Here is a 20,694-nt window from a genome sequence, read left to right as displayed (position 1 = left end):
TGCCTCAGCATACGCCACCTTCTGCACTATTCTGATCCTGGCAACCTCAACCTGCCTTTCTCTCACCGAACACCTCTGATCTCCAGCACCATGGGTTTACAGTTTACAGACACACACACAACTTATCCCACCGATACAACATATTCCTTTGTCTCATGTCCTCCTGCACACTTCTCACATCTAGGAATCTCCCTCCAACACACTGCAGCCACATGACCATAAGCTTGACACCTAAAACATTGTTATTGATTCGGGACAAAAGCTGTCACAGGATAAATGACACATCCTAACTTGACTTTATCAAGTTTCTACACTGGAACTTTTAGAGGCTTAATCTGTGTCCAGGAGACTGTCCCTTAATGAACAAGTACCCACAACACCAGTCGGGGGGTCAATACCAAGTGCATGACTGCTTGGCATACTGTTTACCCAGTAACTTATGTGAACTGATGTACATGTATAGTCTAATCCTTTTCTGTACAGTGAGTGTTTTGTCCTTCTTGTGATCGAATCAAATTCTGTTATTTACATGCTTACTGACAAATGTAACAAAGTTTCAAGAAATACACTGCAGGCTGTAGTAATGTGGAGTGATGCGGACAAAATGCAATCAATTACCATACAGTAAGAATATTTGTGTTTGATATGTGGGTTGGAGACATGTTTATTTCGATCTTAAAAATAAAATGGTTTTGGCCTCCCGAGTAGCGCAGTGCCACTGGAGATCCTGGTTCGAGTTCAGACTCTGACGGGAGACCCATGGGGTTGTGCACAACTGGCCCAGCGTCGTCCGGGTTAGGGGAGGGTTTTGCCAGCAGGGATGTTCTTGTCCCATCGAGCTCTACGACTCCTGTGGCGGGCCGGGCTAACACGGTCGCCAGGTGTACAGTGTTTCCTCCGACACATTGGTGTGGCTGGCTTCCGGGTTAAGCGGGCATTGTGTCAAGAAGCAATGCGGCTTGGCTGGGTTGTGTTTCGGAGGACGCACGGCTCTCAACCTTCGCCTCTCCCAAGTCCGTTCTGGAGTTGCAGCGACAAGACTAAGTACCAATTGGATACCACAACATTGGGGAGAAGGGGTAAAAGTAAACAACAAAAAAAGGTTTATAAACAATGGCAACACTTATGTTGCACTGAGCCTTTCTGTTGGAAAACCACATCGGTGTCCAACTTTTGGCTGTGGAGATGCACCTCCCCGACTTCACAACTCGACATTCGTCTGCAGTCGGTTGCTTCAGCCTTACCATTCAAACAAGCCCAATATCGTCAGCTGTGAGTGATGGAAGAAAAAAAAGCCACAGCAACAATTATTTGAATAATTCAATGGATGTTTAGTTCACAAAGTTAATGACAAATCTATTTTTTGGAATTTTCAAATCTGGAAATCGTCTTCATGTGCCAGGCATCAGTTAAACTGCAGTTTCGAAGCAAAACTGTAGGAGCAGTCGAAACCATGCTTTTATCCCAGAACCCTGGCCCCTTACAACAAACACTTCATTGAGGAATCCCTACTGTTGACCAATCATTGGGAAAGGGGCATAGATAGACCTTGGCTACTGAACTTCATCTTGCCTCAAGAAGAAACAAAAAGTGCACACAAACAGCCGAACAAACCCTTGCCAAAGACCACAAATAGTTATATATGCAAACTCTTTCAGATGGGAAGCATTACCTTAACCATTTTTACTTCGGTGGGGTAGGGACACCCTAGGGATCCCCAATAGCAAGGTTCCATACGTCACTGATGAAACCAGGAAGTAAATGTTTTGCACCAGGAGGGTTCTCTGCGTGTCCGTGCTACCTGGTATCCTTGGGACTTTCCTACCCCATTAAAGTTGACATTTTAAATGGTTAAGGTAATGCTTCCCGATCAAAGGAGTTGAAGTTTAAATGTAAAATGGTTAAGGTAAGGGGTTAAGGTTAGGCAAGATTTAGGATAGGGACATCCCAACGATTCTGGATAGCACGACAAACGTCTGCGAGTAAATGTTTGGGGAGGTGCATCTGCAACAGCCGAAAGTCAGACACTGTAGTGGTTTTCCCACAGCAAGATCAACATGTCAGTGTCAACATAGCTGCTATTGTTAACACAAGTTTGTTTGTATAAAATGTCGAAATAAGCCTTTTTGTGCCCCCATATCACACACTGGAAACATAACGTGTACAATTCATTGATTAGCGAGAGGTTTCAAATATGACTTTTAATTTGTATCCCCTGTAGCTTTAGAATTGCAGAAAAGTTGGTTCCTGTTTCAGTCACCCTAATGATAGGTTGACAAATAGTGCATCCCACAATTAAGGTGATGGCTGCATGGTGCAGTTGGTGAGAAGCAAGCAACTACAGCGACTTGAAAGCGAATGGCCCAGTATATCACTAGGACCAAGCTTCCTGCCATCCAGGACCTCTATACCAGGCGGTGTCAGAGGAAGGCCCTACAAATTGTCAAAGACTCCAGCCACCCTAGTCATAGACTGTTCTCTCTGCTACTGCACGGCAAGCGGTACCGGAGCGGAAAGTTTAGGTCCAAGAGGCTTTTAAATAGCTTCTACCCCCTAAGCCATAAGACTCCTGAACACCTAATGAAATGGCAACCACGACTATTTGCATTGCCCCCCGTCAACATGGCTTCAGCTCCTCGACGCCACGCTACCATCACACTGGTCCAATGTGATGGTAGTTCCATCACATTCGTCCATAGAACAATACAATGGCTTAGGACTAGAGGTCAACCGATTATGATTTTTCAACGCCGATACCGATAGCGATTATTGGAGGACCAAAAAAAAGCTGATACCGATTAATCGGAGGATTTTTTCTTTTATTTGTAATAATGACAATTACAACAATACTGAATGAACACTTATTTTAACTTAATATAATACATCAATAAAATCAATTTAGCCTCAAATAAATAATGAAACATGTTCAATTTTGTTTAAATAATGCAAAAACAAAGTGTTGGAGAAGAAAGTAAAAGTGCAATATGTGCCATGTAAGAAAGCGAACGTTTAAGTTCCTTGCTCAGAACATGAGAACATATGAAAGCTGGTGGTTCCTTTTAACATGAGTCTTCAATATTCCCAGGTAAGAAGTTTTAGGTTTTAGTTTTATGTTTTAGTTATTATAGGAATTATAGGACCATTTCTCTCTATACCATTTGTATTTCATTAACCTTTGACTATTGGATGTTCTTATAGGCACGTTAGTATTGCCAGTGTAACAGTATAGCTTCCGTCCCTCTCCTCGCTCCTACCTGGGCTCGAATCGGGAACACAGCCACCCTCGAAGCAGCGTTGCCCATGCAGAGCAAGGGGAATAACTATTCCAAGTCTCAGAGCGAGTGACGTTTGAAACGCTATTAGCGCGCACCCCGCTAACTAGCTAGCCATTTCACATCAGTTACATCAGCCTAATCTCGGGAGTTGATAGGTTAGAAGTCAAACAGCAGAGCTGCTGGCAAAACGCACGAAAGTAATGTTTGAATGAATGCTTACGAGCCTACTGGTGCCTACCATCGCTCAGTCAGACTGCTCTATCAAATCATAGACTTAGTTATAACATAATAACACACAGAAATACGAGCCTTAGGTAATTAATATGGTCGAATCCAGAAACTATCATCTCAAAAACAAGACGTTTATTCTTTCAGTGAAATACGGAACCGTTCCGTATTTTATCTAACGGGTGGCATCCATAAGTCTAAATATTCCTGTTACATTGCACAACCTTCAATGTTATGTCATAATTACGTAAAATTCTGGCAAATTAGGCGGCCCAAACTGTTGCATATACACTGAGTCTGCGTGCAATGAATGCAAGAGAAGTGACAATTTCACCTGGTTAATATTGCCTGCTAACCTGGATTTATTTTAGCTAAATATGCAGGTTTAGAAATATATACTTCTTTGTATTGATTTTAAGAAAGGCATTGATGTTTATGGTTAGGTACACATTGGAGCAACGATACGCACCGCGTCGATTATATGCAACGCAGGACAAGCTAGATAAACTAGTAATATCATCAACCATGTGTAGTTAACTAGTGATTATGAATGATTGTTTTTTATAAGATAAGTTTAATGCTAGCTAGCAACTTACCTTGGCTTCTACTGCATTCACGTGGAATGCAATGTAATCAGGTGGTTAGAGCGTTGCACTAGTTAACTGTAAGGTTGCAAGATTGAATCCCCCGAGCTGACAAGGTAAAAATCTGTCATTCTGCCCCTGAACGAGGCAGTTAACCCACTGTTCCTAGGCCGTCATTGAAAATAAGAATGTGTTCTTAACTAACTTGCCTAGTTAAATAAAGATTAAATAAAAGGCGCAAAAAAACAAAGTCAAATCGGTGTCCAAAAATAACATTTTCAGATTGTTATGACAACTTGAAATCGGCCCTAATTAAATCGGCCATTCCGATTAATTGGTCGACCTCTACTTAGGACCCATATGCCCAACCGGTGAACTCTCTGGACCCAGGCTATACAGGACACCAGGGTTACCAGGCAGATGTCTAGTCTGGCTGGTCCACGTCCATGTACAAACATAATCAGCCACAAAGTCACGCATCAGCAACATTGCCCACCATTCATCGCCGCTGGAAATGGCTACTCTCTGCCAAAAGCAATGGCTTAATACGCCAACCCCAGTTCCATCACAAATCATGTGAACAATGGGCAGACCGATGGCCTCACAGCTACTCACCATCCTAATGGATCAAGTACAGCCCCTTACAGTCCTGCTGCCAGAAGCTCACCATTGAGACAGCACCTCAGGCAAAGCTTGCCACATACGATGTGGCAGGCTTGAACTCCTTTATCCTTCCATTTGAGAGGCTGGCCAAGGTGTGGTCGACTGAGGTAGACAAAGTAGACAGGCTGCATTTTTGTCTCAGTGGAGCTGCCATCAAGTTTGTGTGTGCACTACCAGAACACATCTGGGAGTCTTACCATGGCCTAACTGGTCAAATGGCTGCCAGGTTTGAAAAGAAAGCAACCAACCACAGCTAGGAGGCTTGGAAGCCTATGTCAAGCAAAGAGACCTCAACAGTACAAGAGGAACTGCTCACACTCACCAAGCAACAATTTAACAAGCCAACCTGTAAACGAAGAATAAAAAGTTCTAAAGGAAAAGTTCTAATGGAAGACAACAGTTAAATGAGAATTCTGTGCCATGAACAAAAAGTTGTTTTCAGTAGGTATCACTACTTACGGTGACCCCGCCAGCAGTCAAGCTAACTGGCTACAGCATAAGGTTAGGCATAAGGTTAGCAGTATTGTTAAGGTTAGGTTTAAAATCACGTTCTAAGGTGAGAAATTGGCAGGGTTTATGACTTCCTGGCACCTGCTAAGGGTAGGTGTTAGGTGAACTTGATTAACCCTCAAACTATAGGGAGATTACCAAACATTATAATCAAAACATAATGTGTCCACAACAGAGTAGGCTTTTTAAATATTTTTTAATAAATATCATGTCTTATGAAAAAGACCAACATTACTGTATGTTCTGTTGTTTGTCTCCCTCCAGTGGTAAGTCTGTTCAAGTTTCAGGTTGAGATTTATCTGCAATCATTAGATAAACATCAGGCATATTCTCAAGTGTGTCATTTCTACCATGTGACTCAATCATTTTAGTGATAATGACCACAATGGTTAGGCTACATTATTGATTTGAGAATAACAAAATTAATCAAAGGCATAAATCATGACAAAATAACTGTACAAGAAAGTAGTTGCTGGTTGTATGAATGAGTCTCAGTTGGGTACAGTTGTCCTGAGGATTTTTATGTCATCGGCAGGTCGGTCTTGTGAGTTCGTCTCAACCATGCCGACGCGGTTGACAACTGATATACCTTGGCACACCCTCCCAAAGATACTGTGCTTCCCATCCAACCACTGAGTAGGCCCTAGGGTAAGGAAGAACTGTCTTCCGTTGGTGTCTGGTCCTGCATTGGCCATTGCTAAGATCCCTGCACCTAGGGAGGGAGATGGCACCATAAGAAAGCAGTAGAGAGCAACATAAAAAATACAACGTTTTGTTACTATGACATGTTTTCTCCGGTTCATAAATTGTATAGTTACCCGTGAATTTCAAGTCAGGGTTTAGTTCATCTTCAAACTGTTTGCCAAATATGGAGGCACCACCACGACCTATAAGCAACATAACATTTCTATCTGATCATTTCAAAACGTTGTGTCCTGCTGAACACCCCCCTGGTAGTGGAACAATATTTAACAAAACATTCTAAAGAATTTCTCAACCATCTTTATTTGTGTTTATCTGTCTCACCTGTTCCTGTGGGATCTCCTCCCTGCACCATGAAGTCCTTGATAATTCGATGAAACTTGGTGTTGTTGTAGTAACCTCTCCTGGCCAACTCAGCAAAGTTTTTGCACGTTTTGGGAGCATGTCTCCAGTACAGTTCCACTACAATTGTACCCATTCTGGAACATAAGCGAGGACACGAAATTAAGCTAAGAGCATTCCTTTTCCATTGGATATTAATTTAACCAATGGACAGCAATACATAGCATTTGGTATTGGTTAAACATAATTGAATAGCAAGCATTTGAATAACTCCTAGCTAGCTGCTCATCCATTCAAAACAATAGCTAACGTTAGCTAGTTAACTACCGGTGCTTACGTTGTCTCCAGGCTCACTGTGGGTGGCTGCCAGGTATCTGGTGGTATTCCCGTCATGATGACTAAACAAATGTATAAATACATGTACTGAATCTGCAAAGTAGCCAAATATTTTGCGATGTATCAATGAAAACTGTATTGCGGCTACTGTGGTAGAAACCAGAAGTAACCTCCGCATGTGCAGGAAATTGCAAACCTGCAATAAAAAATAAAAATCTTCTTCGTTTTCCTCTTCTTCTTTTCTTCTTCTTCTTTGTCGTTTTCGTTTTTTCCGTTTTCGCTTCTTCTTCTTCATCTTCGTATTCGTCTTCTTCTTCTGTGGGTTTTATGGCGGACTACATTCAAAAAGGTGTATTGCCGCCACCAACTGGACGGTTTGAAACCAATATAAAATATATTAATTAATTAATTAATACGTAATATTGAAACTAACTTAATACTTAATACACCCTAATAAAAAATAGTACATTGCCAAAAAACGTCTTCCTTCTTTAAAAAAAAATATGTTTGTTTGTGAATTTTACCCCCTTTTTCTCCCCAATTTCGTAGTATCCAATTATTAGTAGTTACTATCTTGTCTCATCGCTACAACTCCCATACGGGCTTGGGAGAGATGAAGGTCAAAAGTCATGCATCCTCCGAAACACAACCCAAACAAGCCGCACTGCTTCTTAACACAGCGCGCATCCAACCCGGAAGCCAGCTGCACCAATGTGTCGGAGGAAACACCGTGCACCTGGCGACCTTGGTTGGCGTGCACTGCGCCTGGCCCGCCTCAGGAGTTGCTGGTGCGCGATGAGACAAGGATATCCCTACCGGCCAAACCCTCCCTAACCCGGACGACGCTAGGCCAATTGTGTGTCACCCCACGGACCTTCCAGTCGCAGCCGGCTGCAAACCCAGAGTCTCTGGTGGCACAGCTAGTACCGCAATGCAGTTCCCTAGACCACTGTGCCGCCTGGGAGACCCCTTCTTTTTTTAAATTGTATTTTTATTTCACTTTATTTATCCAGGTAGGCCAGTTGAGAACAAGTTCTCATTTACAACTGAGACCTGGCCAAGATAAAGCAAAGCAGTTCTCCATATCTCCCTTCTCAGGCTCTAGGATCTAAGTGGGAGGGACTTGTGCTAATATTGCATGTAATATTGCATGTAATCTTTCGGCCCCAGGAACCGCTCCGCCGCAATCACTATGATATCCCCTCCACCTTACCTGCCACCCTAGACCAACTTCAATTTGCATACAGCCCCAATAGGTCCACAGACGATGCAATCACCATCACACTGCACACTTTCCTATCTCATCTGGACAAGAGGAATACCTATGTAAGAATGCTGTTCATTGACTACAGCTCAGCATTTAACACCATAGTACCCTCCAAGCTCATCATTAAGCTTGAGCCCCTGGGTCTCGACCCCGCCCTGTGCAATTGGATCCTGGACTTCCTGACGGGCTGCCAAACCAGGTGGTGAGGGTAGGAAACAAGATCTCCACCTCACTGATCCTCAACACTGGGGCCCCACAATTGTGCGTGCTCAGCGTTCTCCTGTACTCCCTGTTCACCCATGACTGCGTTGCCATGCACGTCTCCAACTCAAACATCAAGTTAGCAGACGACACAACAGTAGTGGGCTTGATTACCAACAACGATGAGCCTACAGGGAGGAGGTGAGGGCACCCGGAGTGTGGTGTCAGGAAAACAACCTATCACTCAACGTCCCAAAAAAAAGGAGATGATCGTGAACTTCAGGAAACAGCAGAGGGAGCACCCCCCTATCCACATCGGTGGACAGCAGTGGAGAAGGTGGAAAGTTTAAAGTTCCTGGGTGTACACATCACGGACAAACTGAAATGGTCTGCACACACAGACAGTGTGGTGAAAAATGCGCAACAGCGCCTCTTCAACCTCAGGAGGCTGAAGAAATTTGGCTTGTCACCTAAAACCCTGACAAACTTTTACAGATGCACAATTGAGAGCATCTGGTCGGGCTTTATCACAGCCTGGTACGGAAAACGCACCGCCCATTACCACCAAAGGGTGGTGCGGTCTGCACAACGCATCACCGGGGGCAAACTACCTGCCCTCCAGGACACCTACAGCACCCGATGTCACAGGAAGGCCAAAAAAATCAAGGACAACAACTACCCGAGCCACTTCTTGTTCACCCCACTACCATCCAGAACGCGAGGTCAGAACAGGTGCATCAAAGCTGAGACCCAGAGAGTGAAAAACAGCTTCTATCTCAAGGTCATCAGACTGTTTAACAGCCATCACTAGCACAGAGAGGCTGCTGCCTATATACAGACTTGAAATCACTACCCACTTTAATAAATGTATCACTAGTCACTTTAATAATGTTTACATATCTTGCATTACTCATCTCATATGTACAGTGAGGGAAAAAAGTATTTGCTGATTTTGTATGTTTGCCCACTGACAAAGAAATGATCCGTCTATAATTTTAATGGTAGTTTTATTTGAACAGTGAGAGACAGAATAACAACAAAACAATCCAGATTGAGAAGGGGTCAAATACTTATTTCCCTCATTAAAATACAAATCAATTTATAACATTTTTAACATGCATTTTTTTTCTGGATTTTTGTTGTTGTTATTCTGTCTCTCACTGTTCAAATAAACCTATCATTCAAATTATAGACTGATCATTTCTTTGTCAGTGGGCAAACGTACAAAATCAGCAGGGGATCAAATACTTTTTTTCCTCACTGTATATACTGTTTTTTATACCATCTATTGCATCATGCCTATGCCGCTCGGTCATCGCTCATCCATATATTTATATGTATATATTATTATTCCATCACTTTATTTAGATTTGTGTGTATTAGATAGTTGTTGTGGAATTGTTATATTACTGTTAGATATTACTGCACTGTTATAACTAGAAGCACAAGCATTTTGCTACACTTACAATAACATCTGCTAACCATGTGTATGTGACCAATAAAATGTGATTTGATATTATTTGATTTCTATCTTCCTGGACCTTTTTTGGGGGGCCTGAGTTCAGAATGGAACTTTACGCCACCTACTGCACAAAAAGTAGAATTCAACTAGATACAAAAACTGATTTCCTATTTTTTATATACACTCATTGGCCAATTTATTTGGTACTCCACCCCATTCACGAACATATTTAGGTCCTACAGAGAGTGAGTCACGTGGCCGTGGCTTGCTATATAAAGCAGGCATACAGGCATCAAGGCATTCAGTTACTGTTCGATTGAACATTAGAATGGGCAAAATGGCATGCCAGGCATGGCCGGCCTCCTGGGCTTTTCACTCACGATAGTGTCTAGGGTTTACCGAGAATGATGCGACAAACAAAAAACATCCAGTCAGCGCCAGTCCTGTCAGCGAAAACAGAGAGAGGTCGAGAAAAAAATGGCAAGAATCATGCAAGGCCACAAACAGGCAAATAACGGCGCAGAACAACAGTGATCTACAGAGCAGCATCTCAGAACGCACAAGGTCCTTGTCATGGATGGGCTATTGCACTCCTATCAGCTAAAAACAAGAACAAGCGATTCCAGTGGGCATGCGATCACCAACACTGGACAATTGAGAAGTGGAATAACATTGCATGGTCTGACAAATCCTGGTTTCTGTTGCGTTATGCTGGTGGCTGTGGCAGGATTTGGCATAAGCAGCATGAGTCCATCGCCCCATCCTGCCTGGAGTCAACGGTACAGGCTGGTGGCAGTGGCAGGATTTGGCATAAGCAGCATGAGTCCATCGCCCCATCCTGCCTGGAGTCAACGGTACAGGCTGGTGGCAGTGGCAGGATTTGGCATAAGCAGCATGAGTCCATCGCCCCATCCTGCCTGGAGTCAACGGTACAGGCTGGTGGCAGTGGCAGGATTTGGCATAAGCAGCATGAGTCCATCGCCCCATCCTGCCTGGAGTCAACGGTACAGGCTGGTGGCAGTGGCAGGATTTGGCATAAGCAGCATGAGTCCATCGCCTCATCCTGCCTGGAGTCAACGGTACAGGCTGGTGGCAGTGGCAGGATTTGGCATAAGCAGCATGAGTCCATCGCCCCATCCTGCCTGGAGTCAACGGTACAGGCTGGTGGCAGTGGCAGTATTTGGCATAAGCAGCATGAGTCCATCGCCCCATCCTGCCTGGAGTCAACGGTACAGGCTGGTGGCAGTGGCAGGATTTGGCATAAGCAGCATGAGTCCATCGCCCCATCCTGCCTGGAGTCAACGGTACAGGCTGGTGGCGGTGATGTAATGGTGTGGGGAATGTTTTCCTGGCACATGTTAGGTCCCTTGATACCAATTGAGACACCTTTGAATGCCAAAGCGTATCTGAACATTGTTGCTGACCAGGGGGGTCCGACCCGGTACTAGATGAGTGTACCTAATAAACTGTCCACCAAGTGTATATTTCCACAGGTTAGAATAATACTGGGAAATTGTGAAAATATGATAATGCCCTTTTAGTGTAAGAGCTATTAGAAAAGGTCACCTGCAATTTTTGCCTGTTTTGGTGGGGAGGGAGGTTTGGCCTCCCGGTGACATCACCAGGGTTTAAATTAGTCAATAAATCAATAAGAAAGAGAGTTCCAAATCTCTGTGCCAATAACAGCTAGCTCTCAGTTTTCCCCCCACCACTCCCAGATAGTCCAAGCAAAATTGCTTGAGTAATTGCTCTTTGCTAAGGAGCAATGTTTGTTTATTTTTTACAATTTTAATTGAAAACAATCACATCAAGGTACTTAATTGTTAGCCAGAAATGATTTGATATAGATATTTAAAAAAAACAGCTGCAATTGACCTTTAAAGTGAGTAATGATTGAATTTATCGATTTCACTGTAAGAAATATGTTTGCATGTTAATATAGTGATTTTGAATTTTAATAGTTGTGCAAAACTACACTGTATGCAATTTATAATGATTCATATGATAATGAAAAACACACAAAAATACTGCGTTGAAGACCTTTAACATAATCAACAAAACACTGTAAGACAAATAACTATTCAAGGCATCCCTAGTCAAAAAAATCTTACAAAATTTGTGATTTTTCCAATAAAATCCTATAAGATTTTCACAACACTATAGGATGTTGTGTCAGCTCTATCAGAATCCTACTGGAATCCTATTGGATCCTATAGGATTTTGATACGTCTTAAATCAGAACTTTTCTTAATTGAACCCATTATATTAAAGTTTGTTGTCATTTGTTCCAGTACAATACAACAACATTAATTACAATATTTGATTTAATTGGAAACAACAGGTTTTATTCACCACCACAATAAGGGTGTGATTCAAGGCTACACATTCATTTGGAGTTTGACCACCAGTACAGTACACATTTTTCAACAAAACACTCACTTGCGTTATTTGATTTGATTCTTATTCATGCAACTTATTGTCTTTTGAATTAGAAGACATTACAATATTATATACAATACTAAATACAATTTTACAATAACACAAGATTTTTGGGGATTTTCCCCTTAGAATGTACAGCATATTTACATTGCATATATGCAAAAAAAAGTAGAATGAAAATACATTTTTAGGTACAGTAACACAAAGATATGAACATTCTTAATTTAATATACAGTATAATAGTCAGCTATGCTTTCAAATAGAGAATGTTCCGTTTACCCTCTTTCTGTTGGGATAGGGAGAGGAAAATAAAAACCTAAAGATAATGACACCCGCCCAACTCCTTCCATTCAGGATTGTACCTACCCCTCCCTCCCTCCATCCATCCCTCCCTCCCTCCATCCATCCCTCCCCCCTCCATCCCTCCCTCCCTCCATCCATCCCTCCCTCCCTCCCTCCCTCCATCCCTCCCTCCCTCCCTCCCTCCCTCCCTCCCTCCCTCCCTCCCTCCCTCCCTCCCTCCCTCCCTCCCTCCATCCCTCCATCCCTCCCTCCCTCCCCCTCCCTCCCTCCCTCCCTCCCAGGATTGTAACTCCTCCCCTGCCTCCTTCCCCCAGAGCTGTCACCCCTACCCTCCCTCCATCCTTAGAAGGTGCTCCCTCTCCATTTTCCCTATCTCGACATTGCCGGCGGTTCCCCACTATAGGGTCGGCATCTCAAGTGGAAAAGGAGGCAGTTCAATATTGGTTGCTTATGATGTTATTATAGTTGACGTGTCCACTGTTCACGGGTGCTCCATGTGTTAAGCAGCCAAGTTAACTATAGCGTATAGTGTTTCATCCGATAGGATTCCAATACAAGGATCCAATTAGAGGCCAATATGAAAATCCTGTCAGATTTTGGAACCAGTCCTTTTGAACTCTATTGAATAGGATTTTATATACAATAATCTAATAGAAAAATCTTATCAGCGTGCTGGAGTCTGGTGTAGTGGTCTAAGCTCCCAAATCCGGACCACATATGCCTCCTCCTAGACGGGGATTCGAGCCCTGGCTCGGCCGACTGTCTGTGCCCTTAACCACTTTACCCTTCTCTATATCTGTCTCCATATCTGTACTTACATCTGTCCTGGAAAAAACAACAACTATAAAATAACAAGTTACCCTAGTCAATAATAGAAGCCAAAAGAAAATCCTATCAGATTTTGGAACCAGTCCTATTGGACTCCTGTAGGATTCTGTCCTAGGTACTCGATACTATCCCATGGGATAAAATCCTATCCTATAGGATAGCTTCCAAAATCTTATTGAATTTTCTTTGGGATTCTAATTGGATATTTTTTTTGGGGGGGGGGGGGGGGGTCCTATAGGATGTTTTTGACTAGGGATATTGCATACAATGACATAATTCAACACAATTTTTATTTGACCTGCAATTAAACCTTACATGCCAGTTATGGAAAAAGCCATTGAGGGAAAAAGACATCACATGACCGGATACCAGTTGATTTGTACAGATTGTCCAAGAAACTGACAGAAGAAGAGCGACGAGATACCTTGTAATGGACGGCATTACCAGACAGTATTAGACAGAGTAGCTAGATCTAAACTTGTCTGGTAAGACAACAATTATAAGGTCTAGGTAGGAGCATCAGAGGAAAGTAGCCAGGGTCTTTGTAGCTACAGCAGCTTGTTGACAGACAAGCTGTGAAGAAAGAAGACAGAAATAAGTTGGAGAATTGGAATGGTTAATAGCAACACACCAGTGGTGAAAAGTTTTTAAAAATGTATTGGAGGTAATAGTAATTTCTACAATTATAGTAAGACATTTATAACTGGAGCAGATTCTTTGTCATAATGCAATATTACACAATCTTTAAATGATTTGATCTTTAATGGGACATGCAAATAAATGATGACATTACAATTTCAGAGTTCAGAATGAGTACACAAAGCTGTGATTAAATGATTGTGTGTTGTTAAATCAGAACTCAGATGAACAACCCTTGACAAACACCTCCATCACTTGATGCTTTTGTGTCCGCTTTCCACTCAATTGTACAGCCAACCTCTTGTTACAGAACACACAGTTTGAGAACTCTGTTTCTTTGTATACCTTTGTTTTACCTTGACAATCATAATGGTGTTGAATAGGGCAATAGGTTGAGAGTTATAACTGGTTGAGATTAATGAAAAAAACAACTTCAACGATAGAGAATCAACGTCTCATTTTAGTTTAAATGCAATAATCAGATTCAGCCAATGCCACCGGATTTCACTGGAGAAGAGGAGAGAGAGAGAAATAAAGAGAAAGTGAGAGCAGGAGAGCCATAGAGGTAGTTGTGTTTATTTTTCTCACACAGATCTCAGGTGTCAGCTGCACAATATGCCACGCAGGTACAGTAGGGCCGCTGGACCAATCACGAGCCAACAAAGGCCCAGATTCAGCTCTGACTGGGGGAGGGGAAGAGGAAGTGGCTCTTACTGCAACAGTCATTTCACTGGTATTCTTTAACTACTGGGTGGGGTGGAAAATCTACACAAAGGGCAGGAGGCAGGGAGGAACTACTTTTCACAAATGGGGGGGTTAGGCGGAAGGTGCTCACCACAGACGACGTTTAGGACTTTTACCTCATCCTCTTTTCCTATGGGACTATCTCTGTCAGCCTTTAAAGTCTGGTGTCACCTGTTCTGGATGCTTCCTTCAGCCAGTTGTTCCATCATCGTCTTATTCACATATGTAGTCCTTTAAAAAAGACTACCCTACTACAGTCTCCATCTTTCCATGTTCTGAACTTTGAACCGGAGTTCACGTGACTTAGAGTCTACACCTGAGCAATGGCAATGCCAACAGACATAGAGGGTCTCTCTCTAAAACATAGAGTTGACTGAAAACAATTTCCAAACAGTAAAAAACGATTTAACTGTAAACACGTCCTGCTTCAGGTATGCGACAGTGCCATTGCACCTATATTGGTTGTTGAGATGGTGTGGTTGTTTGAGGGGCTTTCAGGGGACATCATTACCAGACAGTGTTAGAACACCTGTGTACAGCCCAGCACTGTCAGGTAAGACGTGCTTTGGAAGCCAAAGAAAGGGAAGGTCACCAAAAGCACATAACTAACTATATCCAACCTCAGAGCATATCTACGTCTACACAACCCTTAGAATACTATTCAAACCTATCAGAAACTCATAAGATATTACTACCCAGTATCAAGGGCTAAGAAAATACAGTGCTACGTGGGATTGTGTTTCTGTGTTATGTGTTTTTGTTTATGATGCCTGCAGAGGGTCATCATCATCATTACCAGGCAGTATTAGAGGGAGTTATAACATCCAAAACTACCTCGTAAGATGGAGATGGCCATCCAAATATCAATATTTCATTTACAAGAGCAGCACAGATGCGGACAGTGTAAATAGAGGAGGCTACCATACAGGTGGATCCAGAAAAGCACTGCTGTGTTTATCAAACCCTGTCGGATTTCTTTGATGTTTTTATTCTATAATTTTGCAACCACATCAGTAGGCTAAGTCATTGTTAATAATTATCCAAACACATCACAACTGGGCTTTTTTATGATCCAAGAACATAAACTATAATTTAAGAGGCTGTGGTTTTACAAAGATTCCTTGAAGTTATGCACCTGCGCTGTTAGCTAAAACAAGGTATGGTAGGCCACTGGGCCCTCGCAAAGTCAGGCCGCAGCTGTAACAAAACGCTACTGTATTACGCAGGTAATGTAGTATTCTAGAGTACCACAATGGCAGGAATTTCAGAAGATGATTAGTCCCATGTCTCGACTAATATGCCTCAAGATCACCTTATCATTGCCACAATGGCAAACTGCCACCAACATTGAATGCCCTCAATGACACTTCTCGGCAAACATTATACGTTACATAACATCCTAAGTACAAACTGTATGCACTGTGCACGATTCACACTGTTCCTGCACCATTGTAGCATTTCAAAATTGGTCTTGTGTTATTTCACCAAATACATATTGTCTGATTACATTAGCCCTTTTATGTAGAGTATCCACATTACTTTCAGTAGTAGAGATTTGATTTAATTCATTGTAGTCTACAAGTAAAATCCTGTTTGAATTCTTTCTTCATGTTCAAAATATATAGCCTCCATTGTTGTCAGAACAAACTTAAAGAAAAGGTTTTTCTCTGAAACAAGCAAATCAAACATTACTTGATGCAAATGTCATGGGATTAGTGGGTTGCGAGAGCGGGAAAGGTTGTATGGCGGTGGGCGAAGGTAAAAATGTGGGACAAAAGAGGGAGGGGGAGTATGTAGGAGGTTAAAAAGGGAGGGGACTGAGAAGGAAATCAAACAGCAACACCTGTAATCTTACCATTGTGAATAGAGCAGTAAAGGAAGAATGTAAAAAGAAAAAAGTGAGGAGTTGTAGAGGGAGAAAAGAGAGGGGAAATATCTCAAATTTCCCCCTGGAGCCTGAGAGAGAGCCACATCCAGTCTCTCTCTGGTCATTCAAGACCCCATGAAAGGCAAACCCCACAGACATGCCCTGCTCCCTCCTAGTCTTCAGCCAGGCAGCATTTCAGTAGACAGAACAGCACCAGAGGCCCTCCAAGGGAGAAAAGGAGAGAGGGAGAGAAAATAGAGAAATGATCTTTTAGGAGGCTGAAAGAACAGTTAAATAAGGAAGCAATTGATATACAAGAAATCTATATATTTGGCATCTATCAGATAATAATCTGATGCTCATCCCTAGTCTAGTCCCTAATCCATTTTTGGGGCTAAGGAAGATGTGACATTTTATTCTCCTTTTATGAAACATGATGTTTTCAATACTCCGGAGTAATCCTTTACAATAGGTTTTACATGACCTTTTAACAATAAAGACCTGTTTTCTTGAATAATCTAATTAAACTCTAAATTGTAGTTATAGTATATTGATACATTTCAAGTGACACAAGTATAGTAATGACTTTACAACATATCCAGTTGTATGCATATAGATGCAAAAATCTACTTTGCTTTAAAGGCAAACGGGTAATTCAGCATCTGCATGGTCACCGCCTACCCTGAGCGCTTTGCATGCGTGAACAAACAGAAATTAAACAAAGGACTCAACCGGTTGCTTAGTCATTCAGACAAAATGGCTGCATGGTCTTAACCACACAAAACCAATCCATGCAATCCACTACCTGACCTCTCACCTGTGAAGGCCATTAAACTTGTATACACTTTCAACACATATATTTGAGGCTAGGCACATTGCCACATCACAAAATGTATATTATTCTCGCAGGAAGACATTCTAAAAAGCCCTAGCAACAATGACCTCTTGAGAAAATGACATTATCACCACCTGTAGATGACTGGTGTTAGTTGTGTATACAGTAGCATCAGCTACAGTTTTAATGCATTTTCCTATTGTATCCATTATCCATTGTTGCTTACATTTAAGTAAGTAACTGCTGGCCTATGCAAGTAATGGAATAGCACAAACAAGGCAAGACTGCAACTGTTCTTTATAAACCAACAATTATCAAACCAGAGATTCGGATTGAGCAGCGAATTCTTACTTTAGTTTAGGCCAATAACCACGCAACTTAATGTACATCTATTGACTTACAGAACTTGCATGACGAGGGGGAAAACTCTTATTTAGTCTCATCTCTAATCATACCAGTTAAAAACAAGTAAGAACAAGCCTGACTAGACCCTTTTGAAGTTATTATTAGAGAAGACAAGCATGCCAGTTACATATATTATACTGAAAAGAAGAGGCCCTTTCACTCTCCACCTTTCCCCCCCTTTAAATCTGGAGCCTAACAATTGTCTGTGTAGAATACAAAATAATTGAATAGAGAAACTGTCTCCTTACAGCATATCAACAACAACATAAAGTCAATTCATCCATGAGACCAGCATACTTTGCTTATCCTGCACATAGTAGAATTTAGAAACTTTTGACAAGACTCTATCTGTTTAGACCTATGTGCCCTAACTGGTTTGTCTAGTCAAAGGATAGATTTTTTCCTGTTTCGTACCACCATTCTCCTCTGTTTAAAGCACAAGCTCCGGAGAGAGGCTTTCCTCAGTGATGACAGGTGTCTCTTATCTGTTGCCATCTCAGTCAAACACCCTTCAAATCTTGACTTATTTTTCATTTGAAAAATCATATTACAGATAAATACTGAAGTAAAACAGGAAAATATCAGCATACTGCTATTAAAATAATATTCTGTGATAGTGATTTTATAAAGTTTTTCAAAAAGTCCCTTGTGTAAAAACCGGGTTATAGTAATTAAGAAAACTCAGTACAAAGATAGTACTGTTTAAAAACTTTGGTTTTATAATTACAAGTTACCCTATCCTTCCTTGTAGCAGCCAGAGAGCCAGAAGCCATAACAAGAGATACTATTGTGTTACCGGGTCTTGTTGCTAGAGAGGCTTTTCTTCCTCTTCCCTCTTTCCTCCTCTTGCTGAAGGACGAATGATTTCTTGCATGCCTGGGTCAGATTCAAAAGGCAGAGAGGCCTCCGAGATTCAGGAGATCAGTTAATCAGTAGATGTCAAAGGAAGGCAGAAAGGCAGACACCAGAGGTAGAGGTGATGTCCATTGTTGAGGGACTCCGGAGTAGTGGTGATGTTACCTGAACAAGCTCTTAATGTGAAGAGTCTGAGTTTGTAAAGGTTTTGGTTTACATGTACACCTACCAGCCCTACCCCAATGTCTCTCTGTGGTGTAACCAATCACCTTGCACCAAGCACCTAGCAGGTGCGTGCATCTCCTTTGCTGTGATTCGTCGGTCCAGCCTACCGAGAGTTCACTAGGGTATGTGTGTTCGTGCATGTATGACATCAGCTTTGCATTCGAGAACCACGCCCTACCCCGGCAGGGCTTCTCTTCCTCGTCTGAAACACACCTTTCCCCCCTGACCTGAGCTTGTGTTAAAGAGTAAAATGAATGAACAAAGTGCATTGATATACAAAATAACATAATAATGTAACTCCTAATGGAGTGTAGCACAGTAAAAGGTATAAGTATTAGTAAAAGCTTGAGGTAAAAGTACATTCTTGGTCAGTCTACTATACATGCATCTCTCTAAACTATATTTATTCTCAAAAGCAGTAACTGTACATATTCTCTAAGGCTGTACTAACATACAGTACCTCACTCAACTGATCAAGGGCTTGATGATTAGTTGATTTGTTAAACTCAGGTGTGCTGAACTAGTACTGGGCTGAAACAAAAGCCTGCACCCCAGGAAAAGGGGTATATGAACACTGCTGTAAATACTGCAGGTGAAACTGACAAATGCCCATGAAGTCATAGACATGGTGGTCCTGAAATGACTGCCAGGCCAGCTTTACTTTTAAGTACACACCTTTAACCCCAGCTGGAAGTTTATGGGGCGTTCTTGAATTATGGTGGCATTTGGGCATGGCATTTTGGGGAAAACAATGATTTACATTTTTTAGTTTTTATTTAATTTAAATGTATTTGGGTACATCTTCCCATTCTAAATCAACTAATAATTTAGGACATACTAAAAGGGTGTTATTAGAGAATCATTTAGTTTAAAATAGATTCTTCCCCCGATAACATTTTGCCACTTGAAATTATGCTCAAGGTCGTTGTATATCTTTGTAATCAAGGCTGTAACACCAATGACATAAAACTGAGGGTCACACATTATACTAGTATGCATTTTTTGGTTTTATTAAATAGTTGTGTTTACTGTCTAGCATTCAAAATAATAGATAGATATCTCTAAATCACCAAAACATGTCATTACACCTCTACCAGAGGAGGCTGGTGAGATGAGCTATAGGAGGACAGGCTTATTGTAATGGAACGGTACCGAACACATCAACACATGGAAAAAACGGATTTGACTTGTTCCATTGTTCCATTCAAGCCTTAACATGAGCCTGTCCTCCTATAGCTCCTCTAACCAGCCTCCTCTGACATCTGCACATCACCAATGAGACAAGCCAATTTGCTAGCACCCAGAAGTTTGACAATACATACAAATATATGTTCTGTAGCATAAAGGACTTACATATGTTTTCTTATTAAATAACAGTTCAATGAAACAGAACATGTATTATTTGTCATGTTTTTGTCAATTTAAAGTGTTTTTACAGAGTGCCAAAGTCAAGGGATAGCATTTACCAACGCAATTCAAAATCAGTTGATCACGTTCTATGACACACAGCTAATCTCACCTCACCTAAAACCATGAATATGCAATACAGAACCAGCCACTAAAACTAGTAACTAATATCAGAGTTATTTTGGGGGGGGGATTAACTATTCAATCAATATACTGTATATTCAAATATTTAATTAGATCTAATATTGAACTCCAATCCATTGTATAATAGCGGACAAAGACTGTGAAATCTTCCAATTGGTGTGAGTGGGCATGGGGTAATCCTCAGAGGACACATGCACCCCAGCAACAAGGCTGTGCTCTGACTTGCATTCTCAGGTAATTGGGCCCCAGGTGTTTGTGCACCAGGTGGGGCAGTACAGGGGGTTCAAATGACTAGAACCCCATGGGACCAGGTGAATCTGGGAAGCAAAGCAGCAACCAAACAAGCCAATTAACTGGCTGATTCAACTTCCTACTCAGGACATCTGCCTTGCATTGATTGCACAGTGGTTAAACCACAAACTACTTGTCAAAC

The 20,694-nt window shown here is 41.8% G+C and overlaps 1 protein-coding gene across 3 annotated transcripts; it reads right to left on the bottom strand.

Annotated features, from left to right (window-relative positions):
* Nucleotides 1-5,437: 5,437 nt before the first annotated feature.
* LOC115146109 (peptidyl-prolyl cis-trans isomerase-like 1) lies at nucleotides 5,438-12,392 on the bottom strand. Of its 3 annotated transcripts, XM_029687926.2 has the most exons (5): nucleotides 6,642-12,392; nucleotides 6,287-6,441; nucleotides 6,079-6,147; nucleotides 5,850-5,972; nucleotides 5,438-5,559 (listed from the first exon to the last, which is right to left on the bottom strand). In XM_029687926.2, the coding sequence occupies exons 1-5, from the start codon at nucleotides 6,722-6,724 to the stop codon at nucleotides 5,537-5,539; spliced, it is 453 nt and encodes a 150-aa protein (XP_029543786.1). In that variant the 5' UTR covers nucleotides 6,725-12,392; the 3' UTR covers nucleotides 5,438-5,536. The 3 variants fall into 3 exon arrangements, with proteins under 3 accessions (XP_029543786.1, XP_029543796.1, XP_029543778.1); XM_029687936.2 differs by having other exon boundaries at nucleotides 5,438-5,972; nucleotides 6,632-12,390; XM_029687918.2 differs by having other exon boundaries at nucleotides 5,438-5,972; nucleotides 6,642-12,389.
* Nucleotides 12,393-20,694: the final 8,302 nt, after the last annotated feature.

This window comes from Oncorhynchus nerka, linkage group LG2 (genome assembly GCF_034236695.1).
Source record: "Oncorhynchus nerka isolate Pitt River linkage group LG2, Oner_Uvic_2.0, whole genome shotgun sequence".
Classification (NCBI taxonomy): Eukaryota; Metazoa; Chordata; class Actinopteri; order Salmoniformes; family Salmonidae; genus Oncorhynchus; species Oncorhynchus nerka.
Note: the sequence above shows the minus strand (reverse complement) of the source record. Positions and strands in the feature narration are given on the sequence as shown.

Coding starts and splice junctions, on each gene's coding strand:
- LOC115146109 (XM_029687918.2), bottom strand. CDS start 6,724: ATGTATTTATACATTTGTTTAGTCATCATGACGGGAATACCACCAGAT. Junction 6,148..6,286: donor AGGAGATCCCACAGGAACAG/GTGAGACAGATA, acceptor TGTTGCTTATAG/GTCGTGGTGGTGCCTCCATA. Junction 5,973..6,078: donor CCCTGACTTGAAATTCACGG/GTAACTATACAA, acceptor CTCCCTCCCTAG/GTGCAGGGATCTTAGCAATG.